General features: G+C 40.6%; 1 protein-coding gene across 6 annotated transcripts in view; it reads left to right on the top strand.

The window, feature by feature from the left end:
- LOC136748200 (neogenin) overlaps positions 1-16,300 on the top strand; it is a 181,177-nt gene extending 164,877 nt beyond the window's left edge. For 3 of the 6 annotated variants that reach the window (XM_066701756.1, XM_066701753.1, XM_066701755.1), the window contains exons 19-29: positions 550-657; positions 1,182-1,376; positions 2,736-2,768; positions 4,009-4,077; positions 4,901-5,048; positions 5,399-5,637; positions 7,045-7,137; positions 7,995-8,153; positions 10,309-10,566; positions 10,813-10,949; positions 13,841-16,300. In XM_066701756.1, the coding sequence (XP_066557853.1) occupies positions 550-657; positions 1,182-1,376; positions 2,736-2,768; positions 4,009-4,077; positions 4,901-5,048; positions 5,399-5,637; positions 7,045-7,137; positions 7,995-8,153; positions 10,309-10,566; positions 10,813-10,949; positions 13,841-13,924 (1,523 nt within the window). In that variant the 3' untranslated portion in view covers positions 13,925-16,300. Of the gene's footprint in view, positions 1-549; positions 658-1,181; positions 1,377-2,735; positions 2,769-4,008; positions 4,078-4,900; positions 5,049-5,398; positions 5,638-7,044; positions 7,138-7,994; positions 8,154-10,308; positions 10,567-10,812; positions 10,950-13,764 lie in introns of all 6 variants that reach the window. The other 3 variants (XM_066701757.1, XM_066701754.1, XM_066701759.1) reach the window with 3 other exon arrangements.
- Positions 16,301-17,982: the final 1,682 nt, after the last annotated feature.

Raw genomic sequence — 17,982 nt, 5'->3', positions numbered from 1 at the left:
CTGTCAGTCCATCCCTGTGTTCATAACTTTCCTTCACTGTTGTTAACATTGTTGAAGTATCCTAAGGGAGGTCAAGCTAGTGTGTGCTTTCAAACGCAGAACAGTGTTGGACGCTGATCTGTGCGTTTCACTTTTGGTTTAGGAATAGTTTGCATTATTTATGGCTTGATGTTTTTTTTTATTATTATTATTTCTTCCTTGTAGATCTTACTTTCTGTGCTCTGTGTGATTTTTTTATTGGCAGTTCTGCTTAGCCTGTCATTTGCTGTAACAAACAGACTTAGGTAGAACTGAAATGTAAAAACATAATATGAACTGAGTGGACGTGCTTTGCTGTTAGCTGCAAATTTTAATTATCGTTTTGGAGACGTCTTTACAGAGGCTGTTGGTCTGTTTTTTGGAAGATGGAAACAAATCATTTTGGACAGAAATAATCCAACACCTACAAAAAGGAAGAAAAAATGTGATGAGGAAGTGTGTATAATTAGAGGGGGGCCTTAACATGTCACACTTACGGATTATGCACTAGAATGCCTTTTGTTTCCACAGCCCCCAACTCTCCCCCCAAAGACGTGACTGTGGTGAGCAAGGAGGGGAGGCCACGCACCATCATTGTCAACTGGCAGCCCCCTTCTGAAGCCAATGGGAAAATCACAGGTACAGTGAGTTATGAGGAGACGTACATCCTGGGTGTAATTCAGGAGCTTCACAAAAAAAGAAAAATATTCAATGAGGACCAGTAAAAGTAATTGTAATTTGTTGAGACTTAAAAGAAATTTATATATGAGAGCATTGCAAACAAACAATATTTAAAGCTGTCAAATGGCACAGTTTTTGTGTGCCAAGTGTTAAACAAACAGTGTATTCAAATTGTGTACTTCTGTTGAGGTTGTAAAGAGCCAGTGTTTATATTTCAACATTTCAGAGAATGTTGTTCATGGTGCATTTAACAAAACAGCTTTAAAAAATTGATTCTGGATCTGAAATATACAATTACCTTACAGACATGCCCTCCCCAAAGCACTGTGCGTGACTTAGAGGATAATCATAACCTGAGCTGAGTTAGCACATGCTGGATTGTGCCACTAAAATGTGTTTTATGACAGAACAGTTGAGTAAGGGGTTGAAGGGGGTTCACAGGCTGTTGGCAATTTTTCTTTTTTCTTTCTCCGGTGTCCCAGGCTACATCATCTATTACAGCACAAATGTGAATGCTGAGGTGCACGACTGGGTGGTGGAGCCTGTGGTGGGGAACAGGCTGACACACCAGATACAGGAGTTAACCCTAGACACGCCATACTACTTCAAAATCCAGGCCCGCAACTCCAAGGGAATGGGGCCCATGTCTGAGGCTGTGCAGTTCAGAACTCCCAAAGGTAGACTGACGAGAACGCAGGGGTTTTAGTTGTTATCGGACAATATGCGACGTGTATCTACTCATGAGCTGGGGGAATTAATGTTTCAAGGCTATTGCTGCCATGTGCATGCATTTGTTTCCTCCCCTGCTTTTCCATTGCTAACAGATCTTAATGTTTTAGCGGCACAGAATTTCAGGGTCTTCATAGAACACAGTTTTCAGGAAATATTTATAAACGCGTACCTTCCAACACCAAAAACAATTGACTACATTGGGCCAACATATACTATAAGGCCAACTAACCTTTGTAATGTGGTCGTCAGTTAAGTAATGGTGTGTTTTCTAGAGTGATTAACGTGATGAGGACTGCACATGCCAACACTGGATATCAAGCAGATCTTTTCCCCTGAACACTTTTATTTAAATGTTTGACTATTTAATTTCTAGAGGCATTTATCTTTAAACCGAGTTTCTGTTCACTTGGTGGCACAGTACAGATGCCTTGGAACGGTTAACTTCATCCTATTTGTCATATCGGTACTTAAAATCTTCAGACAGGAAAGGAACTTCTGAGGCGACTTTAGTCCAGGGAAACTACCAGCTGTGGGCAACATTTTCCAAGCAATTTTCTGTTTAATTTGAACAACTTAGAAATGTAGACTTGAAAGTGTTGTCTGCAACTAAAAATGACCTATATGTTTTCCTTATGTGTCATAGCTATATTAAAAAAAGGGATTAGCTTTCATCTTCCTGCCTTTAAAAGTAGATTTTATTATCTTGGCTTAGCATTGGATGGTCAAGTTTTAGTAATAGCCTGATAAAAAATAATTCTGAGACGAAAGCTGCAGCCCTTGTGTGTTCTGGTATTTATGTAGCATGTGCTTATTAGCTAATGGTAGCTTTCTTTTTAAAGTGTGTGTGTTATTTTAAAGAGCTGTCATTATTCATTGAAGGGATATATACCAGGTCTGTCCTGAAACACTATGAGCATGTTGCTGCATATGAAAGAATCTAGCAACTGTGCAAAAGCAGACTGTTCGCTTGATATGAAATAGAATAGGAACAGGAAATGGAGGGGGGGAATTAGTAATGCCTCAGACCTCACATTTTTATTGTGCACAGATTTGGGGTTTTCTTCTCTGGGCTGTCAGCAGTTTTCCAGGTTCCGAGACCTCCACTCTCTCAGGTGGTTTATGACACTGAAGTGACTGATTCAAAAGCTTCTCTGTGAAGAGCTTGATGTTATATTAGCCAGAGCCTTTTTTTTTTCTCCAAGTACACCCCACCCCACCCCCGAACAACCCCACTTGCCTGCTTTTCCCCTCTAACTGAACTGCTTTGTATTTTCTCTCCCTGCTTTTTGTGCTTGACCTGTTAGCTGAATCTTCTGACAAAATGGCTAATGACCAAGGTAAAGGTGCTTTTCTTCTCCTTCATCACCTTATCTTCACATTCTTTGAGTTTACTTTCACCATTTCTGCTCATGCTTTTTTCAATTCCCAAGCAACCACAGCGGTCCTAATTTACAAGAAATGAAAAATAAATAAATCTAACCTCAACCCCCCCCTTCCAAAAAAAAAAAAAAAGCTCAATTCTTGGATCAAGACACCCAAGCTGGCTAGAAGAGATAAGAAAACTTAGGTTAGAAGACAGCCTCAGAGAACCTAATCTGGCTTTGTGAGCTTTACAATTTAGTAAGTTATAAATTGCACCTAGATTTCAATCACCATATGACGTTAATCTGAAATGAGTGCACTGGCCACCTTTTGAGAAACTAGCATAGGCTGTTGGTGAGTTCTTGGCTTCACTGACCCTGCACCAGCAAAGAAATGAAGGCCAGAAAAATATGTTTTGATGTTCTGCCAACCAGTCATTCTCAGACCAGGTAGATCACCCCCCCAGTTCCTGGATCAGAGCTTAACATTCCTCCTGCTTACTGGCTGAAAAAAGTATCAGTTTCGAACGACACCGCATGCTTCCCTTGAACAAGCTTTGGTCTGTATCTCCGTAACTCCAAAGTTTTTTGTTTGTTTTTGTTATATAGTCTGAAATTAGCATGGTGAAAGTTTTTACATTATATTGTGGGGGTATGAAGGGGGCTGTTGGGAAACATGCAGTTGTAAACATTGCTGGGTTTTATTGCCGTTTAGTCTTTAGTGACTTTTTTGTTTCACCACCATTTGTTCTGTTACCATGTCTGTGTTGCATTCTCAACATCTAGATTGAGTGACTTGTATCAGGCAGGATGTTCTGTGTGGGAATAATTATTACAGTCATGTCAAAAATAAAGGAAAATAAAGTAAGCATCAAGCCCTCAGCTGCAGTTTAAGTGAAGCGCCCATAAATACAGCCCCTTATTGCTTCAGGGTATTTTGGGAAATGCAGTGCTTTTAGTCTCAGATAAATGTACATGTGCATTTGTCAAAATGTTTTCTTACCTCTTAAGAAAGGCCATGGATTGTGAAACTTTAAAAGACAGAAATCTTGACTTGCCATTTCAGACCCAAAGGATATTTGTTTTCTCCCCCTGCACTCTGTGCTGCCTCTCTGCCATTGAGTGTCTTATCTTATAAATCATAACGAGGCCCAGGTCATTCTTCTTATTTGTCAATAGTTGTTTTGAACTGTTTATCCTGTCTCTGTTTATGCAGCCTCTGGTTCCTCTGGGAGGCCAGCGCCCCCAAACCCTAATTCAGAGAACGGTTTTGGCCCTCCAATTGGTAATGTACACCTTTACTTCTGCCATTCATATATCTTTAAGTCTTGTGTCTGTGATTAGTCTTATAATCAGAAAATACGTACAGTCGTGCTGATGCTTCTAGCTGTTTACAGATCATGGTCTTGCTCTTCAATTTACTTTGAAGTGTGTGTGTACCTGTATAGCCAGATATATACACACTATGTTTCCCAAAAACCTCCAAGGGTTGAGTCATCCACAGCCTTAATGCAGACGCTATGTGCCTTTAGTGGGCATGGGGGACAATGAACCATTACTATGCACAGTGAGGAAACTTTATAACCATCTTGCATTGTTGAAACCAAATGGATTCCTTTGTTCAGATTTTATGCTCTTGCTTTCTAAAAATATGTATTTGTAGTTTTTCACTTTTTGGCTGCTTTATGCTCTTAATCTATAACAAATAATACACTGCGCTTTTACATGTGATTATGGAATGTCCACATCTGTGTAACACCTTAAAAATAGCAGCACTATAACTTAAAAATACTGTAACAATACATCTGCAGCAAGAACTTTATCCTGAAACCACCGTCTCTCTCCTCTAGCATGGCTGGAGCAGCTATGGGTGCATGAATAAGGGCACTTTTTACATCTATATATCCCTGCATACACCACACAGAGAATTACATATATTAAAACATGTCATTGTGAACTGTATTAGTTTTATCTAGATCGTTACTCAGGCAAATTAGCTCTGGTTGTTTGTGCAGAAGTTATTTTTCAGAATTGTGAGGAAGCTGGGTGGTCTTTGTTAGTGGTCCTCACACTGCTGTATAACTGTGGGCCCTCTCCCTGTCCTTCAGGAAAACCGGGTCACTCTGGGAGTCCCACCCAGCCCCTGGACAACAGCATCCTGCTGATCATCATCATCTCAGTGGGGGCCTTCACCATCATCATCGTGGTCATTGTAGCTGTCATGTGTACCCGCCGCACCACCTCCCAGCAGAAAAAGTAAGTGCCTGGTTACACTACCCGCCGCACCACCTCCCAGCAGAAAAAGTAAGTGCCTGGTTACACTGACCAGCAGCTGTGTTTTTGTCAATTAAGTGTATTACTGGCTGCAGGGTGCAGTGTGGCTTCTTGGGCTGCTCTGTGTTGAGTGCTGTGAGTCTTGAGTTAATTTCCCTCTGGCGTAGTTTGGTAGGCGCCATTTGTAAAACTGTTTCTCAGCCTCCCCACGACAAAGAACCTCAATGAGATTCTTACTCCGCATCCCACATCTGATAATCAAAGTCACGCGTCGCCACTGTCCTTTCTTCTGCCCCTTCTCAATGTGCGCTCTGCGGTCTCTCACTCGACAGGAAGCGGGCGGCCTGCAAGTCGGCAAACGGCTCCCACAAATACAAGGGCAACTCCAAGGATCTGAAGCCCCCCGACCTGTGGATCCACCACGAGCGGCTGGAGCTCAAACCCATCGACAAGTCCCCTGAGCCCAACCCTGTCATGACCGACACGCCCATCCCTCGCACCTCCCAGGACATCACGCCGGTCGACAGCACCATGGACAACACCATCCACCAGCGCCGAAACTCCTACCGTGGTGAGGCTGCTGGCTGACAGTGCCCCTGCTGCAGACCTCTGGGCAGCTCAATGTGCCCAGTCCTGATTACACTGCAGTGTTACGCACTCAAAAAGCTTATCAGAGGTTTGGAACTTACAGGACAGGGGTAATGGTATGAGTGTCTAGCTTCACAGATGGTCCCTCTAGCTGAGGTCAGTAGCAGACCATCACTACTGAAATGCTGCTAACATCCACACAATCGAGGAAAGGACTTTGTTTTTTCCCATCGTCAGGCTGTTGGGGACGTGTTAAAAGGCTTAACTGATCAATTGTTTGGAGAAGTTATTGGCTGCTGAATATTCAACAAAATATAATGTTTAATATGGTAATTGAAAGATTATCCCACTTCGAAGAAACTAATTACATTTGATGAAAAGTCACAAAATAGGAAATAAACTGGATTAGCCATGTGGAGTACTTAAGTGGGATATTTCCAAATTCCATCGGTAATGCAGTGTGAAGTATTTAACTGAAACCTTGCGTGAAAAGATACACTAGGATTATAAATTCCTCAAATTCATTTCTAATCCTGAAAATCACTCTATTTGCAATAGAACTGCACAGGTGTGTTTTTAATTGGTATCTAGATATATTTAGGACTATATGTGTCTCTTTACTGCCCTCTAGAGGGAAATAAAGCAAAAACATTGTTCATGCAAGAGATAATGTAAATATGGAGAGCTTTCTGCAAACTACATCAGTAAAGCCATTGTGAAAAGAGGTAATTTTACCAATAAAGAGTTGTATAACACCAACATTAAAACACTTATACTGAGGCCTACTGTTAGCTTAGTATCACATTAAATTAGGAGAAACTGAGTACAGGTACAATCTGTCTGAAATTATAGTTTTGATGTTTAAATAGGGTCCCCATGTGTTCTGAAACATTTTAGACATTTATTTATCAGGTCTGAAACACAAAAATGAAATCTCCTTGAAGTATTTGGAATAAATGACCAAAAACTATATCACTATAGATGTATAAAAATACTAACACAGCTGGTTAAGTGTGTAAATGTGTGTTAAATTAAAAAGGTTAAGGTCCAGAGGCTATGAAGGGTGATGTCGTGGAAACTTATAAAAACCTGAGAAACATATCTTTTGAGAACTGAAGGGAATACTGTTACAAGGAAATCTACCGCTTTGTCACTGAAAGACTGCCAGGCACCATGGGAAGGTGGGTTCCTGTACAGAATCTGATTGGATATTCCACAGGATCTCCTAAATGGACAGATCATTCATTAGGGTTCAATTAACCAGCAGGTGGGCATCTCGGTGCCTGAGTGGCTAGCTCCACAGTGGCACGGGTTATATCTGGAGGTGCCTCTCCCCAGGCCGTTGGGGCAGTGACTCAGTCTGACAGGGCGGTCGGTGTTTGATTTGCAGGGCACGAGTCGGAGGACAGCATGTCAACGCTGGCAGGGCGGCGGGGGATGAGACCCAAAATGATGATGCCTTTTGATGCCCAGCCCCCTCAGCGTAAGTCTGTCTCCCAGTCCCCTGCGGTCTCTTTCTGCCACTCCTCTCTCCCCTCAGTAAGAGGGTGACTTTAACCACACACTGTTGTAGAACAGTGTTTTTTTTCTTTATGGGATGTTGAGATGAAATAGACTTGTTGGTAGTCTACAGGTACATCAATCCTACCCATATTGCAAAAATAAACTGCTCAATTTGGCAGATTTTTCACTGTCTTCTACAAACAGTACGTACTGTATTCATGCTGGAAAGTATGTATTCTGTATTATGTAGTACAGAATAAGAGACCGCTACCTCCTGGGAAATACCTTTCTCTGGTCTACTATCATCTATTGCTGTAGGCTTGGAATTGCCAGGTATTGATTTCTTGTCAGTGTGTTCATTTACATTGATATTAAAAACAGTTTACTGTGCAATTTGAAATTAATTGTAAGCATCTTTACTACAGACTGTTAAATTAATTGAAGAATTAAGATCAATTAGAAGCATAGTATTTTCTTGCCATTAACTTAGTACGCATAGAATATAATTTTAATACAGCTGGCAAAGTGATCTCTATTCTCATCTGGCTACTTTCTTTTCAAACTTCCAAGTCTTCACAAAAGTCAGAACAAATGGTTTGAATTACCTTGTGAATTATGTTGATTTAATCATTATTTTTATATATATATATATATATATATATATATACACACACACATTTAATTGACTATTTTAGCTCACACTATAGCCAAATTGCAGGCAGTAATCTTTGCTTGTTTGCCTGCACAGTGTCCGGCTGTGCTGCTTCTGTGTTGCCTCCCTCCTGTGTGTGTGTTCTGAGTGTAAATGCCATCTCTCTGTGTTGTGTTCATTCACAGCTGTGATTAGTGCTCACCCCATCCATTCCCTCGATAACCATCACCACCATTATCACTCCGGCAGCCTGGCCTCCCCGACACGCAGCTATCTCCATCACCAGATCAACCCACGGCCCCTCGCCACTCCCATCTCCCACATAGACAGGGCCAACTCCGCAGGTGAGACTGCCAGCCTGGGCACCATCCCTGAGGCCTGCGCCAGGGCCGGGCCTCTGATTGACATTCATGAGGAGCCATCCTAATGTTATGTAATCCAAAGCAGCAGTTCTATGTGTACTTAACAACCATCTATGTAATGTGATCAATCTTAACCAAGCCTCCTAATCACCCATGTTTGACTATGCCATTGTTCCATGAACCATGAACCATGTAACTTGTATGTGCCCGCCCCTTGAGAAGCATATCAGAATAATGAGCAGCATGGTGAGGATAGGTTTAGCTGGTCAACAAAGAATCACATCAACATGAAATTTAGTGCAAATAAAATGTTGAGGTGATAGTTTAATATTTCGACACTAAAAAGTATTGCCTGAAGAGGCTTTGAAACTCTGATACACCATGGTTGTCCAATCCTGCGCTCAGAGCCCAGCTGTCAGTTTCTGCAAGACAATCAAGACACTGGGCAGCAGAAGAAAAAAGGTGTGTTTAAGTAAACATTTCCCTCTCATTGTTATAAAGATACAGGTAGTACTGCTGTATTGAGGGATGTTTTGTAACTCCTAAGCATTATTGTATGGCATCCAGTATGAAGGTTGTAGTTTAAGACACTTAATTTTTTCAGTAGTTTTCAAATAACGTCATGACATTGCTCATAAAAATGTCATAACGTAAAAACAGGTGGTTCTCTATTAAACATGAGGCATCCCTGCTCGCCATGTCTGTAAATGTCATACATATATAAAATACTAGCATGGAATAAATTAATACATTTCAATTAAATTTAAAGAATCAAGTCTTCTACTGTGGCAGGAATTCTGGGAGCAGTTTAGAAGGTAATGAGGAATGTATCTACTAAATTATTGTATGTATAACACTTTCTTTTTAAAATGTTCTTTCTGCAGTAACTTAATTGTCTGTCATTCTTCCCAGAAGCTCTGGGTATCAGTGCAGTTGAACTTGAAGGTAGTGGCTTCTATAGTTTGACATAAAGGTCTACGTATACTACAAAACAAGGAGAGCTGTCACTAATGCCTTCCACGGATTCCTTTATGGTACTGAAGCTCAAGCAATGTGTTGTCTCCTGATAGCTGGTTGCCAGGTGCCCTGTTTTCATTCATTTCTTTTTTTCCTTCCTCAGTCCTTTGGCTGTGTTTGCACAACAAGTTATTTCTTTTCACGTGGGCAGTCAACCCTGACAGAGATGAGCTTTCCATTTCTTGAATTGTGCCACACAAGATGTTAGTTTGATGCGTGATACAGCCTTCCATGCTTTCTAAAGTGCTGTTAAATGACCAGGCAGTTTATTTTTTGTTTCTGCTGCAAATAACTAATGTTGGTAACATTCACAGAATAACTGCTGATTCTGTTACAGACCCTGGAAATGATTTGGCTGGGATGGGAACATTCTGTTTTGTGTGTTTTATAGAGGGGGTGACTGTGCTGGAATATAACATTTCTGTTTACATTTGAAAACAAACTGAACCCTCAGTTGAAGGTTATTCACAGTCCCCTGCAGTCAATACTGGTTATAGAGAGTCCTACCATATCCTAGAAATGAAAGAAGTGACAAAGAGTGTATTAAAGCAAGTTGAAATTAATTATGTATACTTTAATTAATCTCTTCAACTCAGAATGTAACAGAATAAGAAAGAATAATCTGAATTTTCATATATTGTGTACGGGTTTATGTGTGGCCTATAAGGTGGTGCAAAATCTTTGGTTTGTGTTTCCTTTGAAAAACTTGGCGAGTTTAACTTTTAAATAAACAACAACAGTGGGCTGCAAAACAGTGTTGCTTCTGTAACTCAAATGAAGTGAAAGTACTGTTGAAAAGACTGGTGTTGAATCACTGTTTTTAAACCTTGTTTTTTCAAGCACTGGAAGACCATAGTTGTGCATCTTTACATTACCTGTAAAAAATCTTTAATTTATCCTATTGAAGAAAATATAATTGTGTGGGGGTTTAAACTCAATATGCTTTAAGGTTTACAGTGCTTCATAGATCAGAACAATAGAAACTCCAGCTCTGTCTGCTGGTTTAACTCTTCCCAAAACACGTGGCAGGAGAAACAATCACCAGTCCCCCCAACAAACCGCTGAGGGTCCCCACAGACAAGGTGGCAGTGGGCTGTAATGCTGTGCTGTGTGTTTGCAGAGTCGGTGAGGAACACACCCAGTGCGGACCCCCTGCCTGTGCCAGTGCAGCCAGCCTGCACGGTGGAGCACCCCGAGCCCGACAGTGCAACCAGCTTCCTGAGTGCCCCCCCGGAGGAGGAGCCCAGCTACAACCCCCCGACCGCACACGTGCGCCCCACACACCCCCTCAAGAGCTTCGCAGTGCCTGCCGTGCCGTCCTCCAACCCTACCTTTGAGTCCCCTGCCCTGCCCAGCACCCCGTTGCTCACCCAGACAGGTGAGAGGAGGGGGATACAATGCAGTAGGGACATTAAGCACATGCTGAGTCAATAGCTTGGGTTTCATATGTTCTTTAATTACATATTTTATTATTATTATTATTATTATTGTGTATGGATGGTCACTCCTAGCAAGTACACCTCTATATGGAATAGCATAGAAGACTAGCATTCATAAACTTTACTTGTATATCAGTAAAAGACACCCCACCCATCCTCCTCCTTCATGTGTCCTCCGGTTGCAGGGCCAGCCTCCCAGTTGCACTCGGTGAAGACAGCCTCCATTGGCACGCTGGGGAGGACACGCACGCCCATGCCAGTCACTGTGCCCAGTGCCCCCGACGTGCCCGAGACCAGCAAAATGCTGGAAGATGCTGAGAGCGTGAGTACAGCACAGCCTGGGCACAAACCCACACTCCTCACACAAACATAAACACAGCGCCAGCTCAGAGAAATGAAATCCACAGTTCATTTTTATGTGTGTTATTTTATATAGACTATAAATATGAATGTTACATCATACTGAGCAAATATTGCACTGTTTTGTTTGGTTTGGTTTTTGGTTTTGTTGCTGTCACTTGTTTTTGTTGCTGTCACAAGTTTTACGTGAAAGGAAAATAATTCTTTCAACTACAAATATGGTTAATACATACAGTGAGGGAAAAAAGTATTTGATCCCCTGCTGATTTTGTACGTTTGCCCACTGACAAAGAAATTATCAGTCTATAATTTTAATGGTAGGTGTATTTTAACAGTGAGAGACAGAATAACAACAAAAAAATCCAGAAAAACGCATTTAAAAAAAAGTTATAAATTGATTTGCATGTTAATGAGGGAAATAAGTATTTGATCCCCTATCAATCAGCAAGATTTCTGGCTCCCAGGTGTCTTTTATACAGGTAACGAGCTGAGATTAGGAGCACTCTCTTAAAGGGACTGCTCCTAATCTCAGCTCGTTACCTGTATAAAAGACACCTGTCCACAGAAGCAATCAATCAATCAGATTCCAAACTCTCCACCATGGCCAAGAGCAAAGAGCTGTCCAAGGATGTCAGGGACAAGATTGTAGACCTACACAAGGCTGGAATGGGCTACAAGACCATCGCCAAGCAGCTTGGTGAGAAGGTGACAACAGTTGGTGCGATTATTCGCAAATGGAAGAAACACAAAATAACTGTCAGTCTCCCTCGGTCTGGGGCTCCATGCAAGATCTCACCTCGTGGAGTTTCAATGATCATGAGAACGGTGAGGAATCAGCCCAGAACTACACGGGAGGATCTTGTTAATGATCTCAAGGCAGCTGGGACCATAGTCACCAAGAAAACAATTGTTAACACACTACGCCATAAAGGACTGAAATCCTGCAGCGCCCGCAAGGTCCCCCTGCTCAAGAAAGCACATGTACAGGCCCGTCTGAAGTTTGCCAATGAACATCTGAATGATTCAGAGGAGAACTGGGTGAAAGTGTTGTGGTCAGATGAGACCAAAATCGAGCTCTTTGGCATCAACTCAACTTGCCGTGTTTGGAGGAGGAGGAATGACCCCAAGAACACCATCCCCACCGTCAAACATGGAGGTGGAAACATTATGCTTTGGGGGTGTTTTTCTGCTAAGGGGACAGGACAACTGCACCGCATCAAAGGGACGATGGACGGGGCCATGTACCGTCAAATCTTGAGTGAGAACCTCCTTCCCTCAGCCAGGGCATTGAAAATGGGTCGTGGATGGGTATTCCAGCATGACAATGACCCAAAACACACAGCCAAGGCAACAAAGGAGTGGCTCAAGAAGAAGCACATTAAGGTCCTGGAGTGGCCTAGCCAGTCTCCAGACCTTAATCCCATAGGAAATCTGTGGAGGGAGCTGAAGGTTCGAGTTGCCAAACGTCAGCCTCGAAACCTTAGTGACTTGGAGAGGATCTGCAAAGAGGAGTAGGACAAAATCCCTCCTGAGATGTTTTCACACCTGGTGGCCAACTACAAGAAACGTCTGACCAACAAGGGGTTTGCTACCAAGTACTAAGTCGAAGGGGTCAAATACTTATTTCCCTCATTAACATGCAAATCAATGTATAACTTTTTTGAAATGCGTTTTTCTGGATTTTTTTGTTGTTATTCTGTCTCTCACTGTTAAAATACACCTACCATTAAAATTATAGACTGATCATTTCTTTGTTAGTGGGCAAACGTACAAAATCAGCAGGGGATCAAATACTTTTTTCCCCCACTGTACTGCATTCTTTTGTAATTTCAAAATAGTCTCTCTTTACATGCATATGTGTGTGTATGTGTATATTAAATACTTAGTGTTTTACTATTTGGATGGACTCTGAGATTAGAGTGCATTCCCTGCTCCCTCTTTTGATGGCGTCTGATTTTAGTCATAGTTTGGGAGGCAGTAAGGGTAGGTGTGAGTAGGTGATATTTCACAAGTGGTATCTTCAATTTCTGGGTCTGTGGCTTTCAGCTAATGAGCCATACAGGGGATTCAAAAGGGCTAACTTTAGGACCCTTAAGTGGTTGAGGGTCCCTTTCTGTTATGTTGAATTACCTGCGAGTATCCAGGGAAAAGTTGGAAAATCCTGCTTAACTTATTATAGCCACCGAATGTGGACTGGACCATAAATTGCTATATTTTACATCCATGTTAGACAGCATCTGCGAATGAGATTTATAAGACTTCAGATAACTCATTATACGTTGCAGTTTTTCACAAAATACCACAACAACTAATGGTAAAGCTACTTCAAAGGGACAGCAGAACAAAGGATTGCTGAGGAATTCATCACTGCCCCTTCGTTCATTAGAGCTATGATATGTTGCTGACAGAAGCCCTCGATGACATCAGCCTTATTATGTGCAATTGCCTGTAGTTAATGCCTCCTGTCCCCAAATATATATATAATTTCCTGACTGGTTTTGTCATTAAAAGGGGACAAAAAGGGATTCATTGATTGATTTATTTTTCTAATTAGCATTTTGTTTTTATCTCCTTTCTCTCTTCTGCTGTTCCTCCCCTCTTGTTCTCTCTGCTTGTTTCTGTATATTTCTATTGGCTGCTGTCGTTTTCTTTTTATTTTTTGCTTTCTAAACCACCAATTGAAATAACAAATTTGCTCCGCACTTTGTAACTACTCACTTCGTAATGACAATGGTTGCTTTTGGCTGGATAATCCCCCTATCGTGTTAATTCTGCAGTCCTTTTGACTGACCCCTCTGTCCCCACCCCCAGACCGCCCCCACCCCCAGCATTAACCCTGTTCCTTTCCTTTAGAGTTATGAGCCGGATGAACTGACTGAGGAAATGGCCCATCTGGAGGGATTGATGAAGGACCTCAATGCCATCACCACAGCCTGAGCGCAAAGGAATGTCTCAATATTGCCCAAAATTGGGGGGGAGGGGGGCGAGATAGTTGGGAAGAAAAAAGAAGAGAGATTTACAACACTACAACAAAAACACAAACTAAAACTCTTGGCTCACCTCACTTACTCTCAGGAAGGAGATGGCCATTTTAAGGAGACAGTTCAAGTTTTTAAGAAGAAATAACACTCAGTGACAACAACAACAGCCAATGATGGGAGCTCCTTTTTTTCTGTGGTTACCATCGAGGGACCGTTGTTCGGACAGACACCATTTTGTAACTCTATGAAAAAGAAAAAGGAGGGGGAAAAAATAAAAAGTATGCCGGTGTTTGTCTTGGTGCTCTTGGGCACAGATCTACAGTGTTTGGACATTGCATTCGTGTGTCATTTACTTGTGCGTTTTCATAAATTGCCCCATTTTTCATGTGAGGTGAATGTAGGACATCCTGATCTTTTGATTTCCATAACTCGGCCATTTTCTATCTAGCGATCAGAGCGAATGATGTGCCTGTTTCCCCTTTCTGTTATATATTGTGCCACATTTCTATAATTTTCTATTATGTTTCTTTTATTTTATAAATGTGTATATATATATATAGATCTATATCTATATAGATTTGATATATATAAACTGCCTCATTCTCGATCATTGCAGTGTTGTAGGATGCACACGTGGGGAACACTCTGAAATCCTGTAGCTCAATAAGCTTCTAGCCAGTGGGAGAATGTTGTGAGGCTTATTTAATTTTATATGAATTGAGACGATTGTTACATCAAGTTACTATTTCCCCATTGTAACTTAGATATGTTTTTTGTGTGGGAGCCCATATTCAAAGGTATGATCCTGGCTCGCTGAATAAGTTAATTGTCAAATCCACAGTTCTTGTTAAACTATATCTTGAATTGTGGAATTTGAATTTCAGTGGACCTCTGAGGATACCTTTCCTTAAGAAGACAGACAAATGTTACTTATCTTGAACCTTAAGAAAGCATTAATTAATTTTGGCCAGTGGAATTTTTTTCTATTAAGCCCTGTGCCCACAGTGGGGTTTCTAGTCGCATCCTAAACCTCCATTCTCCCAACCAACCTTTCCCTGATCCCATAATCAGTTTTTCTGAATCATGGGTATCTGAACTCTTTAAACTGAACACCTTGGATTATCATTTGGGACCCCAACAGCTTGAACTGATATCACAAAATTTAAATATCATAAATCATAATCTAAGTCATGTGGAGCTGCAAATCCACAGTAAACTCAGTCAAACCGATTCTTATATGGTCAAAATGTATTCATCATTGAGAGAGTTGATCAGCATCCTTCATATGCTGGGTGAAATGTTTCCAGGCTTTCTTGGGGACCCAGTTTCAGAACTATTCTAGGTAACACCTCACAGCAAATACTGGTTTCATGGCTTGAGGATTTCAGATCTATAGAATACAAACTCCTTCTGGAGATGATGAAAAAGTTATGATGCTGTAGGTAAAGTGCATTCTGGAGTTCATGTTACATGCCCTTGGCAGGGCACCACACACATATTCCTTTAGGTTTCAGTATGCTTTAATGGGAAGGAAACTAAACTTGCCAACTAGTCACTTACTTGAAATAATAATTGCAAAGGGTTTCCCTATTGAACGTGACCTCCAGACAATGGTTATTTTAACATGTAGTTGGTTTTATATGAAGAAAAGATATAAAGCTCTGTAAACAATTAAAATGTTAAAAAGATAAACAATTAAAATGTTTGTTACACTTGTTTTTCCTCCACCCTTTTACCCAAAGAATGATGTCATTGCAATCATAATACTAGCTCTACTTTTGTGAATATCATGTTTCTCATAATGTACATCCTCATGAATGTTAATATAACTGTAAGAAATTTTACATATGGATTCAAAAATGTTAGAAAACTTGTTCCAAGTTGAGCAAAAAAAAAAAAAAATGAAAAAATGAAAAGGACCCATTGGGGAATTGAACTATTAAGTTGTAGACAGTCAAACCTGTATTGCACTTTTTTCACAATTTTCAAAATACATTTTCTTACATATCCTGTGTTTTAAATATAAAGCTATGTTTTGTGTATCTGTAGTGTCATAGGTTAGCAGTTGGCAGCTGTTCTTGTTTTGTTCTTATTTTTTATTGTTATTTTGCCTCTGAAATTAATTGGAGCTGCAAGTTTTATTATGGTGTAGGAAATGAGAAAACCCTACTGTTGCTTCTTTCTGTACAAAGACCTTTGCGTTCTGTAGAATACTCTGTGGCTTTTTTTAAAAAACAAAATGGAGAAAAAAATGCGAAAAAAACAAACTTCATGTTTTTATTTTGTATTGGTGTCCCAATACATTTTATATCCAACCATTACGAGTCGAAAATACAGTTTGTTGTGTATATTTTACATCTATCTTGGTTAAGCTTTGAGTATTATTTTTTGTTATTTTTTCACAAGCTTTGCAAGTTTACATTTGCTATTCCATAAAATCTGGTTTGTGATAAAACAGCTGAAAGGCTGAATGGGAATTCAGTCATGGTCTCTGTGTCTCTGATCATCGTCTTCCGTTCAAGCAGGGCCCTGACCGGCCTCAGACTGGTGCATCGATTCCTGGAAATACACACAAGGTTTCTTGGCATACCCTGTGTGTGGTCTGAAATGCCTCAAATTGCAAGAACAAGTGTACAGGTGATATACATTTTGAAATGTAGAGACACCACATAAACTGCACACATTACATTCAAGCAGAACAGCACTCTTCTTGAACAGTCTCTTAACAAAGAAACCTAGTATAGTATATAGTATATAGTAGCACAGTGTCTGGCCATACCAAGATTACTAGTCATCTAGTCTTGATCAGGGACATCCAGGTGTGGTGACACTTGTGTCTGCTATGCCAGGAGATTTGCTGGAGGGGATGGGGTACCACAGGCTCACCTAAAAGAAAGCCGAAACAAGGCCAAGCCCAGAAAACATTGCCTAGCCAGTTCAGCTTGTTCAGTCCTGCTTCAAGTCAACAGTGAAACTGAATCAGCAGAATGGAGACAGGAGGACAAAAAACTTGTGACTTATTTGTGGCAAAGAAACTTAGGCTAGAGCAGTCCATTGAGCAAAGAATTTTTGATAGAAGCCATCCTGTAAAATAAATCCAGGATTTCTTCCTGCAGGTGCAAGGCTTTTGCTTTTGAATCTGTTTCTGGGCAAAGAGACAGGGGGATGACACAGAATACATGTATCAAATTTAGATGCTGCATGAATCGTCCTTTTGTTATTTTTTTTATATGAAATACAGATTAAAGCAAGATAGAGAAAAGGTGCATTGAAAAGATCAACTTAAATATACAAGTTTCATCCAGCTAAGTTTATACAGAGTCCCTGTCCAATAATAAGGTCAAAGCAAATGAGACTGTGTTGCCTATTGCCATCCCAAGCTACTGCAGTATAGAAAAAAAAAGAAGATAATTAAGTCTGTGCCTTTATGGTGCTTCAACTTAACCAGTAATATTGAGGCTTACAGAAAACAAACATGGCTGTTATGCTTAGGGAGGTTGAAAAGCCATATAGTCAATTTATTTATATTTGTAAGAGTCTGCTGTAAGCAGTCTTCCCTTCTAATTATTTATAGTCTGAGGGGAGTACTCCACACACTGCATTAGGTCTACTGCTTTATTTTATATTTCCCTGACCTGTAATTCTTTATGACTTGTGATATTGGAAAAATTAATCCAACATACAAAGTCATTTTGGTTCCAAGGTAGGATTTTATTACCTGTGTACAATTCTGAAAACAAGGTCATTGCTGTGTATAATAGGAAGGAGTAGGGTCACCCCCTTCTTTCTATTAAAATAAAATGCTGACGGTAATAGATTATGCTTTTAATATGTTACAGTTGTATCCTGAAAATTCATCATTAGTAGTACACTAATACACAGACATTTTGACTACAGACTTCTCATCACATGAATCTAGTGCATGTAGACTGCAAGACAAAAGTCTGGAAAGCAGAGTGTTGTGAACATGATGAATTTGTTAATTCCCCTTCCTACATCTGTTGCATCTAAACT

The sequence above is a fragment of the Amia ocellicauda genome, chromosome 4 (assembly GCF_036373705.1).
Source record: "Amia ocellicauda isolate fAmiCal2 chromosome 4, fAmiCal2.hap1, whole genome shotgun sequence".
NCBI classification, from domain to species: domain Eukaryota; kingdom Metazoa; phylum Chordata; class Actinopteri; order Amiiformes; family Amiidae; genus Amia; species Amia ocellicauda.
Note: the sequence above shows the minus strand (reverse complement) of the source record. Positions and strands in the feature narration are given on the sequence as shown.